The sequence below is a fragment of the Pseudonaja textilis genome, chromosome 2 (assembly GCF_049901715.1).
Source record: "Pseudonaja textilis isolate UNSWEBS1 chromosome 2, rPseTex1.2, whole genome shotgun sequence".
Taxonomy (NCBI): Eukaryota; Metazoa; Chordata; class Lepidosauria; order Squamata; family Elapidae; genus Pseudonaja; species Pseudonaja textilis.
In genome coordinates, this window is record NC_141991.1 from 222,749,193 (window position 1) to 222,765,169 (window position 15,977).

The window sequence follows — 15,977 nt, forward strand, 5'->3', positions numbered from 1 at the left end:
AATTCCATTGCAATATATATGGATAGTGTTGAGCAGCAATTCTATTTCAGATGCTGTTTTTACATATAGCTTCAAACCACCCAAGTAAAGGAGGTGGAATAGCCTGGCAGATGTTTTTGATGTTTGATAGCCATGGTTTGAGTTATTCAATATTGTTGACAGAGGAATCAGTGTAATGACAAACAGTAGTGGTAATAGTGGGTCTCCTTGGAAGATTTCTCTCTTGATATTAATCTTTCCCAATTTATTACAGTAACCATGTCTTCCATTGTGCCACTGATCTTTATACAAAGCTTCTGAAGTTTCTACTGACTTCTGTTATTTCTAAGCACTTGACTATCCAATCGTGACAGCAAGTTGAATGCCTTTTTATAATCAATCCAAGCTACAGTGCATTCAAGTTGATCTTCCTTCTCTTGAAGTTTTCCAAAATTATCTTGTCAATTAGGAGTTGATCTTTTGTTCCTATGCTTTTTTGGGCAGCTTCCTTTCTTCTCATGTTGAAAAAGCTCATTTTCAACTAGATGTTGTTAGTCTGCATCAGCTACCACACTAGTTAGCAATTTGAAAATTGTTGGTAAGCAAGTAATTGGCCTGTAGTTGCCTGGTGCTGCCCCTTTTGATGGCTCATTCATTATCAGGTTGGTTTTGTCAGATGTTAGCCACTATTCCGCAGCATGTTGTTAAACTATTTGGCAATGAGTGGGTGTCTATCAGTCACATTTTCATCAAAAATCATGCAGTTCCTCTTCACCTCTGCTGCTGACCAATTCTTGATCTTCCCTGCCTTGTTTGCCACTGTTTCTGCTGTTATTACAAATTCTTTCATTTCAGCTTTTTTTTATTCTTATCCACCTCCTTTAAACAAACTGTGTCCTTATTCTTTGGGTTATTCCAAAACTGCACTGTTTCTTCGTTGTCAGGTGTTGATTGACATTGCATACTTTGTTGTTGTTATTGTTGTTGTTTGTATCCCACCTTTATTATTTTGAACTCTGGTGCTGCTGTGGTTAGAATACAGGATTGCAGTCTAGCTCTTCCCAAAGTCTGCAGTTCGATCCTGAGGGGACTCAAGGTTGACTCAGCCTTCTTTCCTTCCAAGGTTAGTAAAATGAGAATTGTTGGGAGCAATATGTGACATTTTAAATCACTCAGAGTGTGCTGTAAAACACTATGGAGCAGTATATAAACCTAAGGGCTATTGCTATTTTACAAATATCTCAAGGCATTGAACATTTTCATGCCTTTCTATTTTCTCCACAACAACAGGTGAGTTGTATCACAGAGAGTGACCCAAAGTCACCTAATTGGTTTCATAATTGAGATGGGACTTGAACTCATGGTTCCAGCCTGGTGCCTGGACCAAATCCATCATGTATTTATGGTAGGTTGGCTTTGGAGATGGGTCAATCGTTTCAACTGATCCAGAATGTGGTTGCATGATTTGTAGCAGTTTTCACTTTGTACAAGATTCATTACAAAATGTTGGTTGTCACCTTTAAACCCAAGTGTGTCAAAACTTGGGTATCTAATGGACTGCCTGTTACCAGAAAAGCCATCATTTAGTCTGCTGACATCTTTGTTCTTAATAATGCTGAGCAGTTCAGTCTAATGTCAGCTGAAAATCTGCCTAAGACTTCCAAAGAAATCTCATTGCAAATAAAATTTGTGAGTATGACCATCATCATGATTAAGAACTATCTAAGAAGACATTTTGATCCTTGATTTTTTCTGGAACCAGTTTCTTGGACTATTGTCTCTGCTCTGCCTTTGATTTCTCACTTGGAATTCAATCTCAAGTAGCAAACCACTCCACAAGAGATAGGATACAAACGCAACAAAAAAGTAATTGCTACTGTTAGGGTTGATCTATATCTTTACTTAAGGTTGTAACTTTATGGGGGTTGCCTTTATGTTTTCTGGTTTCAATTTTTAGGAGGAGCTTCCCATAGAGCAGAATTTCTGCTATAACTAATTACAGTATATGCAGCATACACAGATGCAGAATTGCTTTTGCTTGAAACTTAGGCTGGTTAGAACATTAGGATCACACAACACACTTAGCAAAACAAATCACATTATGGCTTATGATACAGTGTGTGTGAATCCAGCCTTGCCCTGAGAGAGAATGGGAATGTAATTTCTAAATTACATATTTCCCTACTTTTTACCGTGAAAAAAATGGTTTTACATATGCTTTTCTTCCTAACTTTTCTTCTACAAATGCAGAGCCCTCTCCCTTTTTTTCTTTTAATAAACTGAAAGTTGATCCATTGGTTGTAACAGGAATTAAACAACCAGCTTCTTGCCCAACATTGTGGGCTGAGAGAGAGTGAGAAACAGAGTTGGCTTTCATGTTAAGGCAAGACTAGAACTCGTCTCCTGGTTTCTTGCTTGCATCCTTAAATAGTTTTCTTCTTTTTCATATTATTTTTAAGAGATGGTATAGATCCACACAAACCTTAGATATATTCACCATGTAGCCATATTGTTTACCTAGCAAACACTGTTCTAGTGAATTTCCTATGTTTAATTATTTCCACAACTTTATTTAGCATCCTATTCCCAAAACCAGAAATCAGCTTTAGTTTTTCATGGGTTACTCTTTTTACTAACATCTCCATGGTCTAATTGCATTTTAAATGTATAAACTAGGGTGAATAGTTGAAGTCTTTTGAATTAAAGCAGAAGTAATCATAAGGATATATGAAGCATGCCTTTACTTCATTAAAGTTTATCAAAAACCTAAATAATAGATCTTGGCCTGAAAATGATCTGAAATGTTCTACTCTTGTCCTACTTCCCTGAGGGCTTCACATGAATCTGTGAACCAATTTGGTCTTACAAACATTGGGGCTGGCCAAAGGGGAATTTATTAAATCAGATTACTTTATTGTATTTTTATTTATTCAGTTTTTTATAGTGGCCCAACTCAACCAATTGACTCTGGTTCATTTATTTGATGTGTGCCCTCTTGATTCTAAGAAGAAAGCTGTGGTAGGGAATGGAACTAAGCATGATGCAAATTCAGATAGTGACTTGGTATACAAAAAATGTAAAACCATTTTCTTTGAATTGAGCTTGATGACATGACCTGGCCTGGTTGGACTTTTAGGAAGGCAAAAACTGGATTCCCAAATATTATGGATGTTTATAACACAATCAGCAGTGGCCATGGAGCTTTAAGACACACTTATACTACACCACTGATGCACAATTCAAATCAAGTGCATCCAGAAAGATTCTGGTGGTTCCAGGCTGATAGCTCCTAGAACTTCCAATCACTGTGCTGGTAGTCTCTTTTTTCCTTCTTAGTTGATTTCTGCAGTAAGAAAGGGGAAAGAATCAGCAGGAAAACATGGAAGAATGATACATGGACAGTGATGTCAATTGGGCCTCCACCAAAGTATATATATGAAAGACATGGGACAACTGCCTATCTTATAAGGCTTCATCCTTAAATTCCTTCCATGGTTTTGGATCTCTAGATTTCAGGGGGACCCAGAGTCTGCAAAATGCCAAACCCTTCTTAGTAGCATCTTCAGAGACTTAACTGTTATAATCTGGGTTTGTTTGTTTTTTAAAACATCTCTGTACAGTAGATTCATCTGGGAACCAACTCTGCAATTTCCGCCGGCCTGAGAATGTTATGCCGTCGGTTGCTCAGGGCTGGAGACTGAGGGGCACAGAGAGTCTTGCAAATGTATTGTCTGTGTGGAAGTTGGCTTGAAAAACAGCTCTCGGTGTAGGGACTGGGTCAAGAAGGCACCACCGGGACGGGGCAGGAGGTCGGTGCCGCCTAACTGACTGACGGACGGGTGGGGGACTCGTCAGGCCCTGGGAACGCTGGTCTCGCAGCGGGCGGGCGGGCGTGTCCCCGGCGTGGCGGGAGAAACTGCAAGGGCTGTGAATAATCGGGCTCTGACTTGTTGGGGGGAATCAGCAGCGGCTGGTAACCATCCCGCTCGGAAAAGACGGAGGGAGCGAGGTCTGTCGAAAGGAGCATCTTGCTGGCTAAGCGGGTTGCGGGGTTGCAGGGCGAAACGGGTGACGAAAGCGCGCGAAGCGGACGAAAAATCCTCTGCCGTCCTGGGTGGTGCGGGCGATGGAGTCCAGTCCGCAGTTTCCGTCTCTCCTCAGTAGTCTTCGTCTCTGGCAGCGGCGGAGGGCGGAGAGACTAGAGCACGGAACAGCCAGTTGTTTAAAATCCTTCTAGAACCGTTTCTAATTCCCCCTTGCGCCGGGGAAGGGAGAGCGGGAGGGGGAGGAGGAGCCGGAGGCTGGTGGGGGGGAGGCAGCCAGCGGAGAGGAGGAGAGAGAGCAGCCTGTCCTGGTCTCTGCGTGTCAATCACAGGGCGGAGGTGTGTCCGAGCTCGCAGCGGGCCAATGGCGTGTGTGTGTGGCAGCGTCTCCATGGTGACTGGGCTGTTCCTGGGGAGGCTGTGATGGGTTGACAGGTGCGTGACAGTCGGAGCTCTCTGCAGGCATGTACGGCAAAGGCAAGAGCAACAGCAGCGTCCCGTCCGACAGCCAGGCCAGAGAGAAGTGAGTACAGCCCGCTGGACCGCACAGCCTGACTGGGCGGGGAGGTGGGCGCGCGTACGCCCCGCACAAAGTAACTTTACCGCTTATGAGAGAGGGGGCCTCGCTTGAGACCGGGGAGCTTCACCCCGACGCGGGAAAGAAGAGGAGATCGGAGAGGCGGAGGGGGGAAAGCTACAAGTCGGGGTGTAGAGTGGAGGGTATGCGCGACGCTTCCGAGCCAGGGGAGAGGAGTGCGCCGGACCTCGTTCGGGAAGCGGGGGAGCGGGTCTCGGGCGCTCTTTCCCGCGTGGGCTGGGAGCAGGACAAGACGGGACGTGTCTACTGCGCTTTTCTTGTGCTGCAGATGGCGAGGAAAGACTAGCTGGCTGGGTCTGAGGGGAGAAAGTGGTTCCGACAGACGGTGTGGTGCCTGGCTCCGCGGGAGGGCAGAGTCGGATTAGTGCGGAGGCTCAGGGTCCTCTCCCAGTGTTTTGGTTTTGTTTCTCCCTGCCTTCACCTCCTTGGTTTTGTGGTGTCGCTTTGGGGGAAGGGGAAAAAATGGTGTTGGAGTAACTTTGGTAACAAAAGAGTCCGTGCCGTGTGCTCGTCTGAAGCTTCCGCTGGAGGGAAAGAAACAAAACCCTCAACTCCGCCACGCTCAACTCTCTTCTTCTCCCGCTCTCCCCACCCCCACCCAAGATCCAGGGTCTCTTTCACCCCTTACCTTTTTTGCACAGATCTGTAAGCTCTTGCTTTGGGTCTTATAGGGGTAGGTGCTGCGTGCATTTCAAAAATAAAGCGAAGTAGTTTGTAGTTTCTATCTTTCAAGGGCCTCCTGGTACGCAGGAAGAAGGGCTGTTGGTGAAATCGCGATTGTTGAGGGGGAAATGTGAAATCGAACTGTAAAGCGAAAGAGAAGATTTTGTTGGCTCTGGGTTTGGGGAGGATTTGTAGATAATCCTGGGGTGGTAGACGTGTTGAAAGCAGTTGTGAATTGGAAGCCCTTTAGACTATTGGTAAAGATACAGTCTCCATTTACAGAAAAGTATTTAATTTCAGTGTAATAATTATTTCCTCAGTTACCAAAAAACAAAACAAAACCCATCAAAACTTTTAAACTAAGCATGAAGTGGTATGGAAAACATGAAAAAATATTTAGATAACATTCGCTAACAATAATTTGCTATAATTTTTGACTGTTACCATAATAAAGAATTCAGCCAAATGATTATATTAGAAAGTAGTGATAACACATTACTAGTAAGCAAATGTAAAAGACCGTTTTTGTATATTAAGTTTGCTTGTGAATTAAAGTTCTGTTAAAGTTTCAGTTTTCAGTGTTGTCAGTTGTAATTACAACTTTCATTTTCCTCACTGAAAATAGTAGAACACACAGAGTTGTTTATGAAGGATTTTTTTTTCTTTTTTGGTTAGGATGTGCCCAGCTGAATCAGAAATTATTTATTGCATATTTTTTTCTTCTGAACAGTCTTCAGTAAAGTAGTGTATTAGATACAGGATGAAGTGTTGGAATTACGGATATCTCTTCGGAAATGGTTTGATATATGGGACCTTTTAAAATGTCATTGTACATAACTTTGGAACTTTTATACAACATGAAAATGAATGTGCAAAGCAAGATTGAGACATTTCTCTTGAGGCACTTTCATTGAATCTTCAACTAAAGATTTTCTCCTCTATTACATTCTGAAAAGGATAGTTACTTCCTGATTACAAAGACAAAGAAGTAAGCCAAGTGATTTTTCCAATATTTTATATTGGCACAGAAAGCGTATAAAGATAGGGACTGAAAACTAAATTTGAAACAGAAATTAGTGGATGTTTAAAATAGTGAATCACATAAAGCTATGCTGTATGTGTAACAGAAACTTGTATCTCTTGGGATAAAACTAGCCATACTCCTGATTGTTGTGTGTTCTTTGACAATCCATACATTTGCATTAAATCTAATTAAAGCCTGATTGAAAACAAATATAAATTACCATTTGGGGTGAATCTTTGTATAGAATTTTTATTGTATTGGAATTCTTTAGAAAGTCTACATGTCTTAAATATTGTAGAACTTGGTCAGTATATAAGGTAAGCTGAGCCACTATCAAATAAGGAATACCCTTTGGTGGGGAACTGCTAGATGGTGCTGTTTGATCTAAATACATTCATTACCCCATTATTTAGAGTTTGCTATAGTGGTCTTGTAGGGCTTTTTCTCCTGAACTTATACAATATTTTAAAATGAAAAATCAGAAACTCTGATGTAAGCAACTTAGAATTGGAGGGGATGCTTGAGTCTGTCAAATTGAATAATATAAACAATAAAGTACATGGTTGTTACATCATTTATATAAAGCTGTTGTTTTATTGTCATATTTCTTAGATATGTCTGTAGCATAAAGTCCCTTCCCCCGCAACCCTATTAGGGCTGAAGTTCTTTCTTCAGAATTTGTGGAATTCAGAGGAAGGTAAATAATATAATGCTAATCTTTTTATAAATACATAACTTGAGCTTCTTCAGATATAATGAAGGATTTGAAAAATGGTACATTCTGGTTAACATTTTTTTAAAAAAAATTGCTAGAAAAAAATACTGTGGCTACCTGTTTCTGGATTTTTTTTAAATGTAACTAGGCATAGGCTGTGTATAATGGTGGCAAATAGTCTGTTTAAGAATTAACATCTACAGAGGTTGTATTTATTTAAGCAAATCCATTATTAAAAAGGGTGATTATATAATTTTAAGCATGTCCACACATAAATAAATCTCAGTTTTAATATATCTTGTGCATACATAATTATTTTTTGAATTCTAGCTTGGCTGTTTAGATGCTAAAGAATTTATGTTAAAAAGTAACAGATATTTCCTTTTACCAGTGAGACTACATTTTGGCTAGTCCAGCTTTGGTAAACTAATATATACTGTAACAATTATATAGACAAGAACAGTTCTGCAGTGTGAAATTGTTACCTAAAACTAAATGCTCATGTTGTAAACCTGTTGATGATGAAGACTTATCTGCTTATGGTTGAGATTGTATGTTTAAAGGCTGAATCAAAGTTGCAGTCAATTTATATGTCTAATTATTCTCTCAGACATGTCTTGTGTTTGTGTATCTGTGATTCTTATTCCAGGAAGTATTCAAATCCACATTAATTTGATTTTTACCCTGAAAAATGTGTTGTATATATTTGGCCACTGTTGCAAATTTTCGTAAAGTACAGAATAAGAAGCTCTTATCTACAAATTATAGTAGCACTTGTAGCATTCCATATGTGTTTTCTGATTTCTTGCTAAAATTCATACTTGCATTGTTCTGGCAATATAATTGATTCAATGGAGGAATATAGTGTGTTGGAGAACACCAAGGCAAGAGGTCATTTAACCTCAAAAGAGTTAAATTTAACCAAAAAAGATCCAGACAGTTAAAGTAACTCCTCTCCTCCTGGGATCACCTGTAGAAGTTGTAAAATTAAGATAAACATTTCATAAATTTCTAGACTTCATTACAATAATTGCAATAATTTGTCTATTATTTCAGAAAGCAGTCAGCAGAAATTTGATCTGCTATATTCAAGGTTGACTAAATAGGGGTCTATTAAATTGAGGGTTTGCTGTAATATGTGTCTTTCACAGAAATCCTGATTGCTGCCAAATTTTTACAAAAATGTTTTAAAAGATCTATTTCATTTTAATAAATACTTAGATTAGATTTTGTGTAGGAGGCCTGTGGAAAAGCCTCTGACTGCTAATCAAATAAATGAAAATCCGGCCACAGGGAACACAGTTTAAGAAATGCAGAAGCGTTGTGTCTGCATGCTCTATGCTCATGCAGCTGTTTTTGTCTTTCTAGTTTACCATGCTCAGATTAAGTAAATACATCTTCAATTAATCATTGGTCTTTATTCACAGCCAGACATTTTCATTACTAGGACTAAATCAAGCAAATTCTGGTTTGTATTTAATGTAAAATACTTTCTTGTTCAGATTGTCGTAACTATAATTCCCTGTTTTATAGAAACAGTTATGTCAAGGTTTATGAGATAATTGTGGTCTTTTCTAAGGGACAGTGGCAGAAAAAGGACATTAGATATATTTCCCATCTTTCATTTAGGAGCTCAACATGACATACATACACTGTGCACAATTTTAGGCAAGTTGTATTTTAGGCAAGTTGTATTTTGGAGGATTAATTTTATTACTGAATAACTACAGTGCTCTCGGTCAATCCAAAATGTTAATAAACCTCAAACCTGAATATATAAGAAAGTAAAAGTGAGGTTTTGGCTTAGGAGAATATCTATGTGCGCACAATTAGTGTGCAGAATTATTATGCAAGTAAATGAAACATGAAATTTTGCCTATCTCACTTGTTTATTTGCATCTATTAAGTGAGAATAATAAACTAACAATTCAAAATTTACAAATAAACATTTCTGATATTTTAAAAAAATCAGTGACCAATATAGACATCCTTCTTTTCAATAACAGTCATAAGCCTTCCATTCATGGAGTCTGTCAGTTTTTTATCTGTTGGTGATCAACTTTTTGTGCAGCAGCAACCGCAGCCTCCCAGACACTGTTCAGAGAGATATACCATTTTCCTTTGCCGTAAATGTCCCATTTAAGAAGGGCCCACAGTTTCTCAATAGGGTTTAGGTCAGGTGAGGAAGGGGGGAAAGTCATTATTCTTTCATCTGCACCGGGGAACTACCAGAGGACTGGAAAAGAGTTGATGTGGTTCCCATCTTCAAAAAAGGGAAAAAAACAGACCCAGGAAACTATAGACCAATCAGCCTAACATCAATACCCGGGAATATACTGTAAAAGATAATTTTAAAAAAATCTGCCAACATCTAGAAACAAGTAAAGTAATAACTAGCAGTCAGCATAGGTTTGTTAAAAACTGATCATGCCAAACCAATCTTATTTCATTCTTCAACATAGTGACTAAATTTAGATTTCAGCAAGGCATTTGACAAAGTAGACCACAATCTACTTCTTGGTAAGCTAGAAATAAGTGGAATAGGTAGCACCCCCACTAGATGGACTCGCAACTAGCTGACAAACCATACTCAATGAGTAGTCCTTAATGAGTCTAAGTCTACATGGAGGGAAGTAAGCAGTGGGGTGCCACAAGGTTCTTTCTTAGGCCCAGTACTCTTCAATATCTTCATTAGCAACTTAGATGAGGGAATAAAAGGGGGAACTTAGCAAATTTGCAGATGATACTAAGCTGGCAGGAATAGGTAACACCCAAGAAGATAGGCTCACAATCCAGATGGATCTTGACAGACTAGAACACTGGGCCGTATCTAACAAAATGAAATTCAATGTAGAGAAAAGTAAAGTCCTACACTTAGGCAAGAAAAACCCAAAGTACACATATAGATTGGGTGAAATAGGCTCAATAGCAGTAACTGTAAGGGATCTTGGAGTCTTATGAGCCAGCAGTGTGCAGCAGCAGCCAAAAAAGCTAATGTAATCCTAAGTTGCATTAACTGAGGGATACAATTGAGATCAAGTGAAGTACTAATACCACTCTATAAAGCCTTAGTAAGACCACACCAAGCACCCAGTTTTGTTCACCACATTATAAAAAAGATGTTGAGACTCTAGAAAAAGTGCAGAAAAGAGCCACCAAGATGATTATGGAACTGGAGATTAAAACGTATGAAGAATGGTTACAGGAACTGGGCATGGCTAGTCTAGTGAAGAGAAGGACCAGGGGAGACATGATAGCAGTCTTCTAATATTTGAGGGGCTGCCACAGGGAAGAGGGGGTCAAGCTATTTTCTAAAGAGCCTGTAGGTCACACAAGGAATAATGGATGGAAACTGAAGGAGAGATTTAACCTGGAAATAAGGATAAATTTTCTGACAGAATAATCAACCAATGGAATAGTTTGCCCTCAGAAGTTGTGTGAGCGTTATCACTTGAGACTTTCAAGAAGAGATTGGACTGCTATTTGTCAGAAATTGTGTAGGGTCTCCCACTTGGGTGGGGGTTGGACTAGGTGACCTACAAGGTTTCTTCCAACTCTATCTGTTATTATATGTTATCTTGAAGGCCTTTACTGGCTATTTTGATGCATGCGATGGGAGCATTGTCCTGCATACAAATCAAGGTCTTCTTGAAAGATGCAGACTTTTTCCTTGTACCACTGCTTGAAGAAAGTATCTTCTAAAAACTGGCGGTAGTTGGGAAGTTGATTTTGAGTCCACCTTCAACCCTAAAAGGTCCAACTAGCTCATTTTTAATAATACCAGTCCACCCTAGTACCCCACCTCCACTTTGCTGCCGTCTGAATCAAAGTGGAGCTCTGTGCCCATTACTGATCCAGCCATAGGCCCATTGAGTCACTCTCATCTCATCAGTCCATAAAACCTTTGAAAAATCTGCCTTCAGATATTTCTTGGCTCAGTCTTACTGTTTCAATGTATGTGTCTTGTTCAGTGGTGGTTAGGTTTCAGCCTTGCGTACTTTGGCCATGTCTCTGAGCATTGAACTCCTTGTACTTCTGGCACTCCTGGTTGCAGTTCTAGAATATGACAGCACTGGAGGATAATTGGTTCCTGGTAGCTTCATGTTTAATTCTTCTCAAATCTTTGGCAGTTAATGTATGTCTTTTTTTCCAACACGTTTCTTGCGACCCTGTTGACTATTTCCAACAAAACGTTTGATGGTTCTGTGATCACACCCCAATATCTTAGCAATTTCAAGAGTGCTGCATCCTTCTGAAAGATGTTTTACAATTGTTGATTTTTCAGTGAAATCTCTTTTTTGGCTTATTTTGCCTGAGGAAAAGAAGCTACCTAATAGTTATGATATAGGGTGTTGATCTCCTTAGGCCACACCCTCTTTCATTACACAAATACATATCACCTGATATGCTTATATCCAATAAGCATTCGAGTGTATACAGCTTAGAGATGGAAAATTGCATGAAAATGATATCAAAATTCTCACTTGCCTAATAATTGTGCACACAATGTAGTGTTTTTTCCTAGTTTTTACCATAACAGTAACCTTGGGAGCAGAGAAACACTGAGCGATCTAGAAATACCCAGTGGTCTCCTTTGGCTGAAAATGGTCCAAGTGCTCCTACCTTAACCACTACATTACATGGGCTTTCTGAAGATGGACATAAAAGTCTTGTGATCAGTTAGACATGCATAAAAATGCCACAGAGAATGGCTTAACATTCAAGTGCCATTTTTAACACTTTGGGATTTTGGAAACTTTATTTAGTTTAATTATGGTTCTAGCAGCTTTAATTTTGACAATTCTAAACAAAATATCTTAACTCTGAAAATGCAAAGAAAAAGTAAATATATATTTAAAATATAAAATTAAGTCAGAGAAAAGTGCAAATACTATTTTCTTTAAATTGCTAAGTGAAGTGCTATCAAATGAAGACAGTGTCTTGTGGAAATACACCATTATGGGATTTAACTTTCATTTCCGAAATTACATCGACTTGGAAATGCTTTTCTTCCAATACAGAGGAAAATGCTTTTCTAGATGCTTAAAATAAGAAAGAAAAATTGTTACGCATAAGATGTGGGGAGAAACGTACTTGGATAAGAGACCATTAACAAATGCAGGCTGAAAGCCACAATTAGTAGTAAAAAATTCCAGAAACAGGAACAGCAAACAGCTTCTGAACTGCTGCCAAGAAAAGTACACTGACATGTCAGGAAGTCTCTAGAACTTGAAAGCAACATTGCTTGCTATTGATAAGGATGAAGAACCATTATTTGTCTTTAGCTTTGGTGAGTTTTTTTGCTCTCTTAATGATTATAGTGTTAAGGATTTGATGCATTCTAAATGCTTTCTTTTGAGAACACAACGAAACTTTATCGTTGTTTAAGAAAGAACAAGATTCAGAGTGAAATAGGAAAGTATGCTCACATCCTTACATTATTTCAATTGTAACAGAAATGCAGGTTTCTTTTAAATACCAAATCAAAGTTCAGTATTCTTAGTGAGATGAGAAATAAGCATTTGTAGTGAAAGCCAGTTAAGACAATTTTGTCCTCATATTTCTGAAAATATATTTTACAGTTAATTCAATAGAACATTGTTATATCTATTAGATACAAATACATTTAAATAACAAATTTGGGGAAGTTAATAGTTGAGAATGTGGGGTGTTCATATGAAAATCTCCAACATTCATTCTCTGAAATGTTCTCTTTTTTCTTCTATAACTTTCTGATCTGTCTGTTCTGAAGGTGGTTCATTTTTTAAGAAGTGGTTCTTCTAGAACAGGAGGTGATTCATTGTATTGCAAACATGGCCAGATGCCAAGAAAGGTCCAATTTAGTCTGGGCACATCTTAAATTTTGCAAAACATGTCCTGTTCCAAAACAGTTGTGAAAAAGGACAAGCCTTTCCCATAATGATGAGATTAATGTATTTGGGGAGATAATCAGAATATGTTTTTTCCAGAAATGTTCTGTAACGGACCTCAAACTTTTGAACATAAGACGCTTAAAATGGGTAATTGAGTCATATAGTTGTATGTGTAATGGCTCCTTTTTGGACATATTTTTTTCCTGAAAAACTCACTAGTATTTGAAGGTTATTGTTCTGTAAACAATATACCAGTAGTTTATAAATAAACAAGACAACAGATATAATTGATATGTACTTTTCTAATGACAAATATGATACAGAAAGGTTAAAAGAACACACTTTTTCCATCATAAAATAATAGAGTTGGAAGATGTCTCCCCCTTGCAGAAAGAGAAAGGACATCTAATCCACTCCTGCTCAAAACAGGGTATGCTAGAACATCTCAGAAGGTGATCATGTAGCTACTGTTTGAAGATCTCCAGCAGTAGAGAACTCATTCCTTCATGTCTGAATGCATATTCTGTTGGCTGAAGCTCATACAGTCATGAAGTTTCTTATGACACTATCCTGAACCTATTTACTTGGAGTTTTCACTAACTAATTCTGTCAATTATAGAACTATAAAGACTACATCACTTTGTGTATTTGAACAAGCATTTAATTCTAGAAGTTCTATTTGAAGATTATTCAGAAATTTAAGTTTTAACCCTACTTCCAAGTGCATACTCATTTTTAAATTAAATATAGTTATTGTATAACATGACATGTGTCTAGAATAGTTCAAGCCTTGGTTTCATTCTTACTTATTGAGCATTTGTCCTGGTTTTGTAGTTTTAACACAAAAGGAATTGGGGAAGATGTTCACTAACAAACAAGGTAGTAGCATGCATCATTCTATGTCAGGAGTTGGCAACCTTTCCTTAACACAGATATAACTTGCTCAGCTGAACAGTTGGGAAGCAACAGATAATCCGAAGGGACCTTATAGGTCATCTGGTCCAACTCCCCACCCAAGCAGAGACCAGACCGTACACCATTTCTGACAAATAGCAGTTCAATCTCTTCTCTTTTGATTCCAAAAAGTTTTTTTGTTTTTTTATTTTTACACATTTCTTCATGTGAGCAATGTTATTCTGGATTATAACACTTGTACATAGTCATGCTTTCATTTCCATCAATCTTATTGAATATCATCTCATATCATCCATTTCACTCATCTTTAAGTAAGTTTCCATTTCCTATTTCAATTCATTAATTCAATACCAATATCATTTCATCCACACATAAATTTTCAGTTCTTTATCCCCTATTATTTCCATTTTCAGCTTACCACCTATTTTATTTTACATTACACCTCATTATTATCCTTAATTTTCTCTAGGCCGATATATAATAAACAATCTAAAAAGAGTAAAAATAAAATAAAGCCAATATATTTAGGATCCCCATGGTATATCCCCTCAATCTTTCTAATTCAGTAATTTTTCATTCCCCTACTTTAATCATAATAAAATACTCTCATTATACACTTCTAGTATCTATTAAATAATCAACTGTATATTTTAAAATATATATATTTTAAAGTATCCCCCCCAAAAAATTGCTAAAATAACTTCTTAATATGTCTCATTTTATCTCTTTTGTTATAATCATTAATAATCATGTTTTTTCTTCCTTTCCACTTAGCCAAAGTTTATCTATATATTTTAATACATTTCCATCCCCCTGTTTTTAATCCTCCAAAGAAAAGGTTCATAACAGCATAATTCATATACAGTTATATTTTAGCCAACTTTCCCTTTTCTAATTTTTCCTGGTCTTTTTTCTTTTTTCCTTCTAGTATTATTTTTATTTCCTTCTGCCTGTCAGCCATGTTTTCCCCCACCCTTTTCAGTTCACTTTTTGGGGGTTTCTTCTTATATATTTCCTTCTTCTTCTTCTTCTTAGTCTTGGGAGCCTTATCTCTTTTATTTGTTGTCTCTGTTGTCAATATCTCTATTTTAAGTCCTTTTATGTCCTTTGCCAGTGGTCCTTGTTCTTCATATTCATCTAGGCTGTTGTTTTCCTCCTTTAACTCGTCCTCTCTGGGCTTTCTTTGTTCTTCTGTGAGCTGCAACGCCATTACTTTACTAACCATTATATCCAACAGTCTCGTTCTTTTTTTTAACATACGTCTCACAGTTTGGAGCTCCGACTTAAATTCTTTACTTATTTCTTCCATTTCTTTAATCTATTGAGTTATTCTTTGTTTTATTAAAGGTCAATTTTTTTTGTTATAAACCTTGCCAGAAGTCTCTGTTTATCTCACTTTCTCTTTCTTCTGTTTTCTTGTCATAGTCAACCTCCAACAGTCCCAAAATATTGCATTCCTTTATATTTTACTAAGAGCGGGAAATGGTTAACCATTAGGTGGTGCTCTATATCACTTTCTTTTCAAAGTTCTTTTATTTTTAATTCTCTTTTCCGTAATATTAATGTTAAATTTTATCCATTCCAAATAAGTCCAGCATTTTATCCAATGCCTAATTAATGTCCAACTCTGTATGTTATTCCAAATTTAATCTCTAATTTCATATAATTCTTTTATTTCCGTTTTTTTCTTTACCTTATATTTTCCTCTTTCCCATTCACTGCTATCACTCTTCCAAACGAGGGTTCTTTCTGTCTACTTTTCGGGGTTATAAAAAAATATTCAAAGTCTTTTATCCAGTTACATGCCACTCACCACTTCAATTCTCCAGCACAAACTTAAGTCCCAGCAGCTTCCCGTCTTCAGTGCAGCCATTAAACTGCCGCTTCTTCCTGTCTTCTAGGGGAGTAAATACCAAGCCAGGGAGGGGATATGTGGCTCTCCTCAACTCAGCTGCTGGTCTCCCCCTTTTTCCCCCACCCATACAAGGTGGGTCAGATGGTTCTGGTCCCTCAGGGACCCCTCCAACAGGGCAAGCACAGATCAAAGCTGTGCATGATCACGGTCTCTGGTCCATCTTCGATGGAAATGCTACCGGAAGTCAGTCCAATCTCTTCTCGAAGGTCTCAAGTGATGGCACTTCCACAACTTCCTGTGGGAATCTGTTCC

The 15,977-nt window shown here is 38.0% G+C and overlaps 1 protein-coding gene across 17 annotated transcripts in view; it reads left to right on the forward strand.

Moving 5' to 3' along the window:
- The first annotated feature begins 3,873 nt into the window (after positions 1-3,873).
- Positions 3,874-15,977, forward strand: part of SSBP2 (single stranded DNA binding protein 2) — a 135,716-nt gene continuing 123,612 nt past the window's right edge. For 10 of the 17 annotated variants that reach the window (XM_087927096.1, XM_087927092.1, XM_087927099.1 and 7 more), the window contains exon 1: positions 4,481-4,545. Coding sequence is in view for 4 of the 17 variants with exons in the window: in XM_026718645.2 (XP_026574430.1) it covers positions 4,487-4,545 (59 nt within the window). In the remaining 13 variants the exon portion in view is untranslated. Of the gene's footprint in view, positions 3,989-4,480; positions 4,743-15,977 lie in introns of those variants that run through there. The other 7 variants (XM_087927097.1, XM_087927093.1, XM_087927101.1 and 4 more) reach the window with 4 other exon arrangements.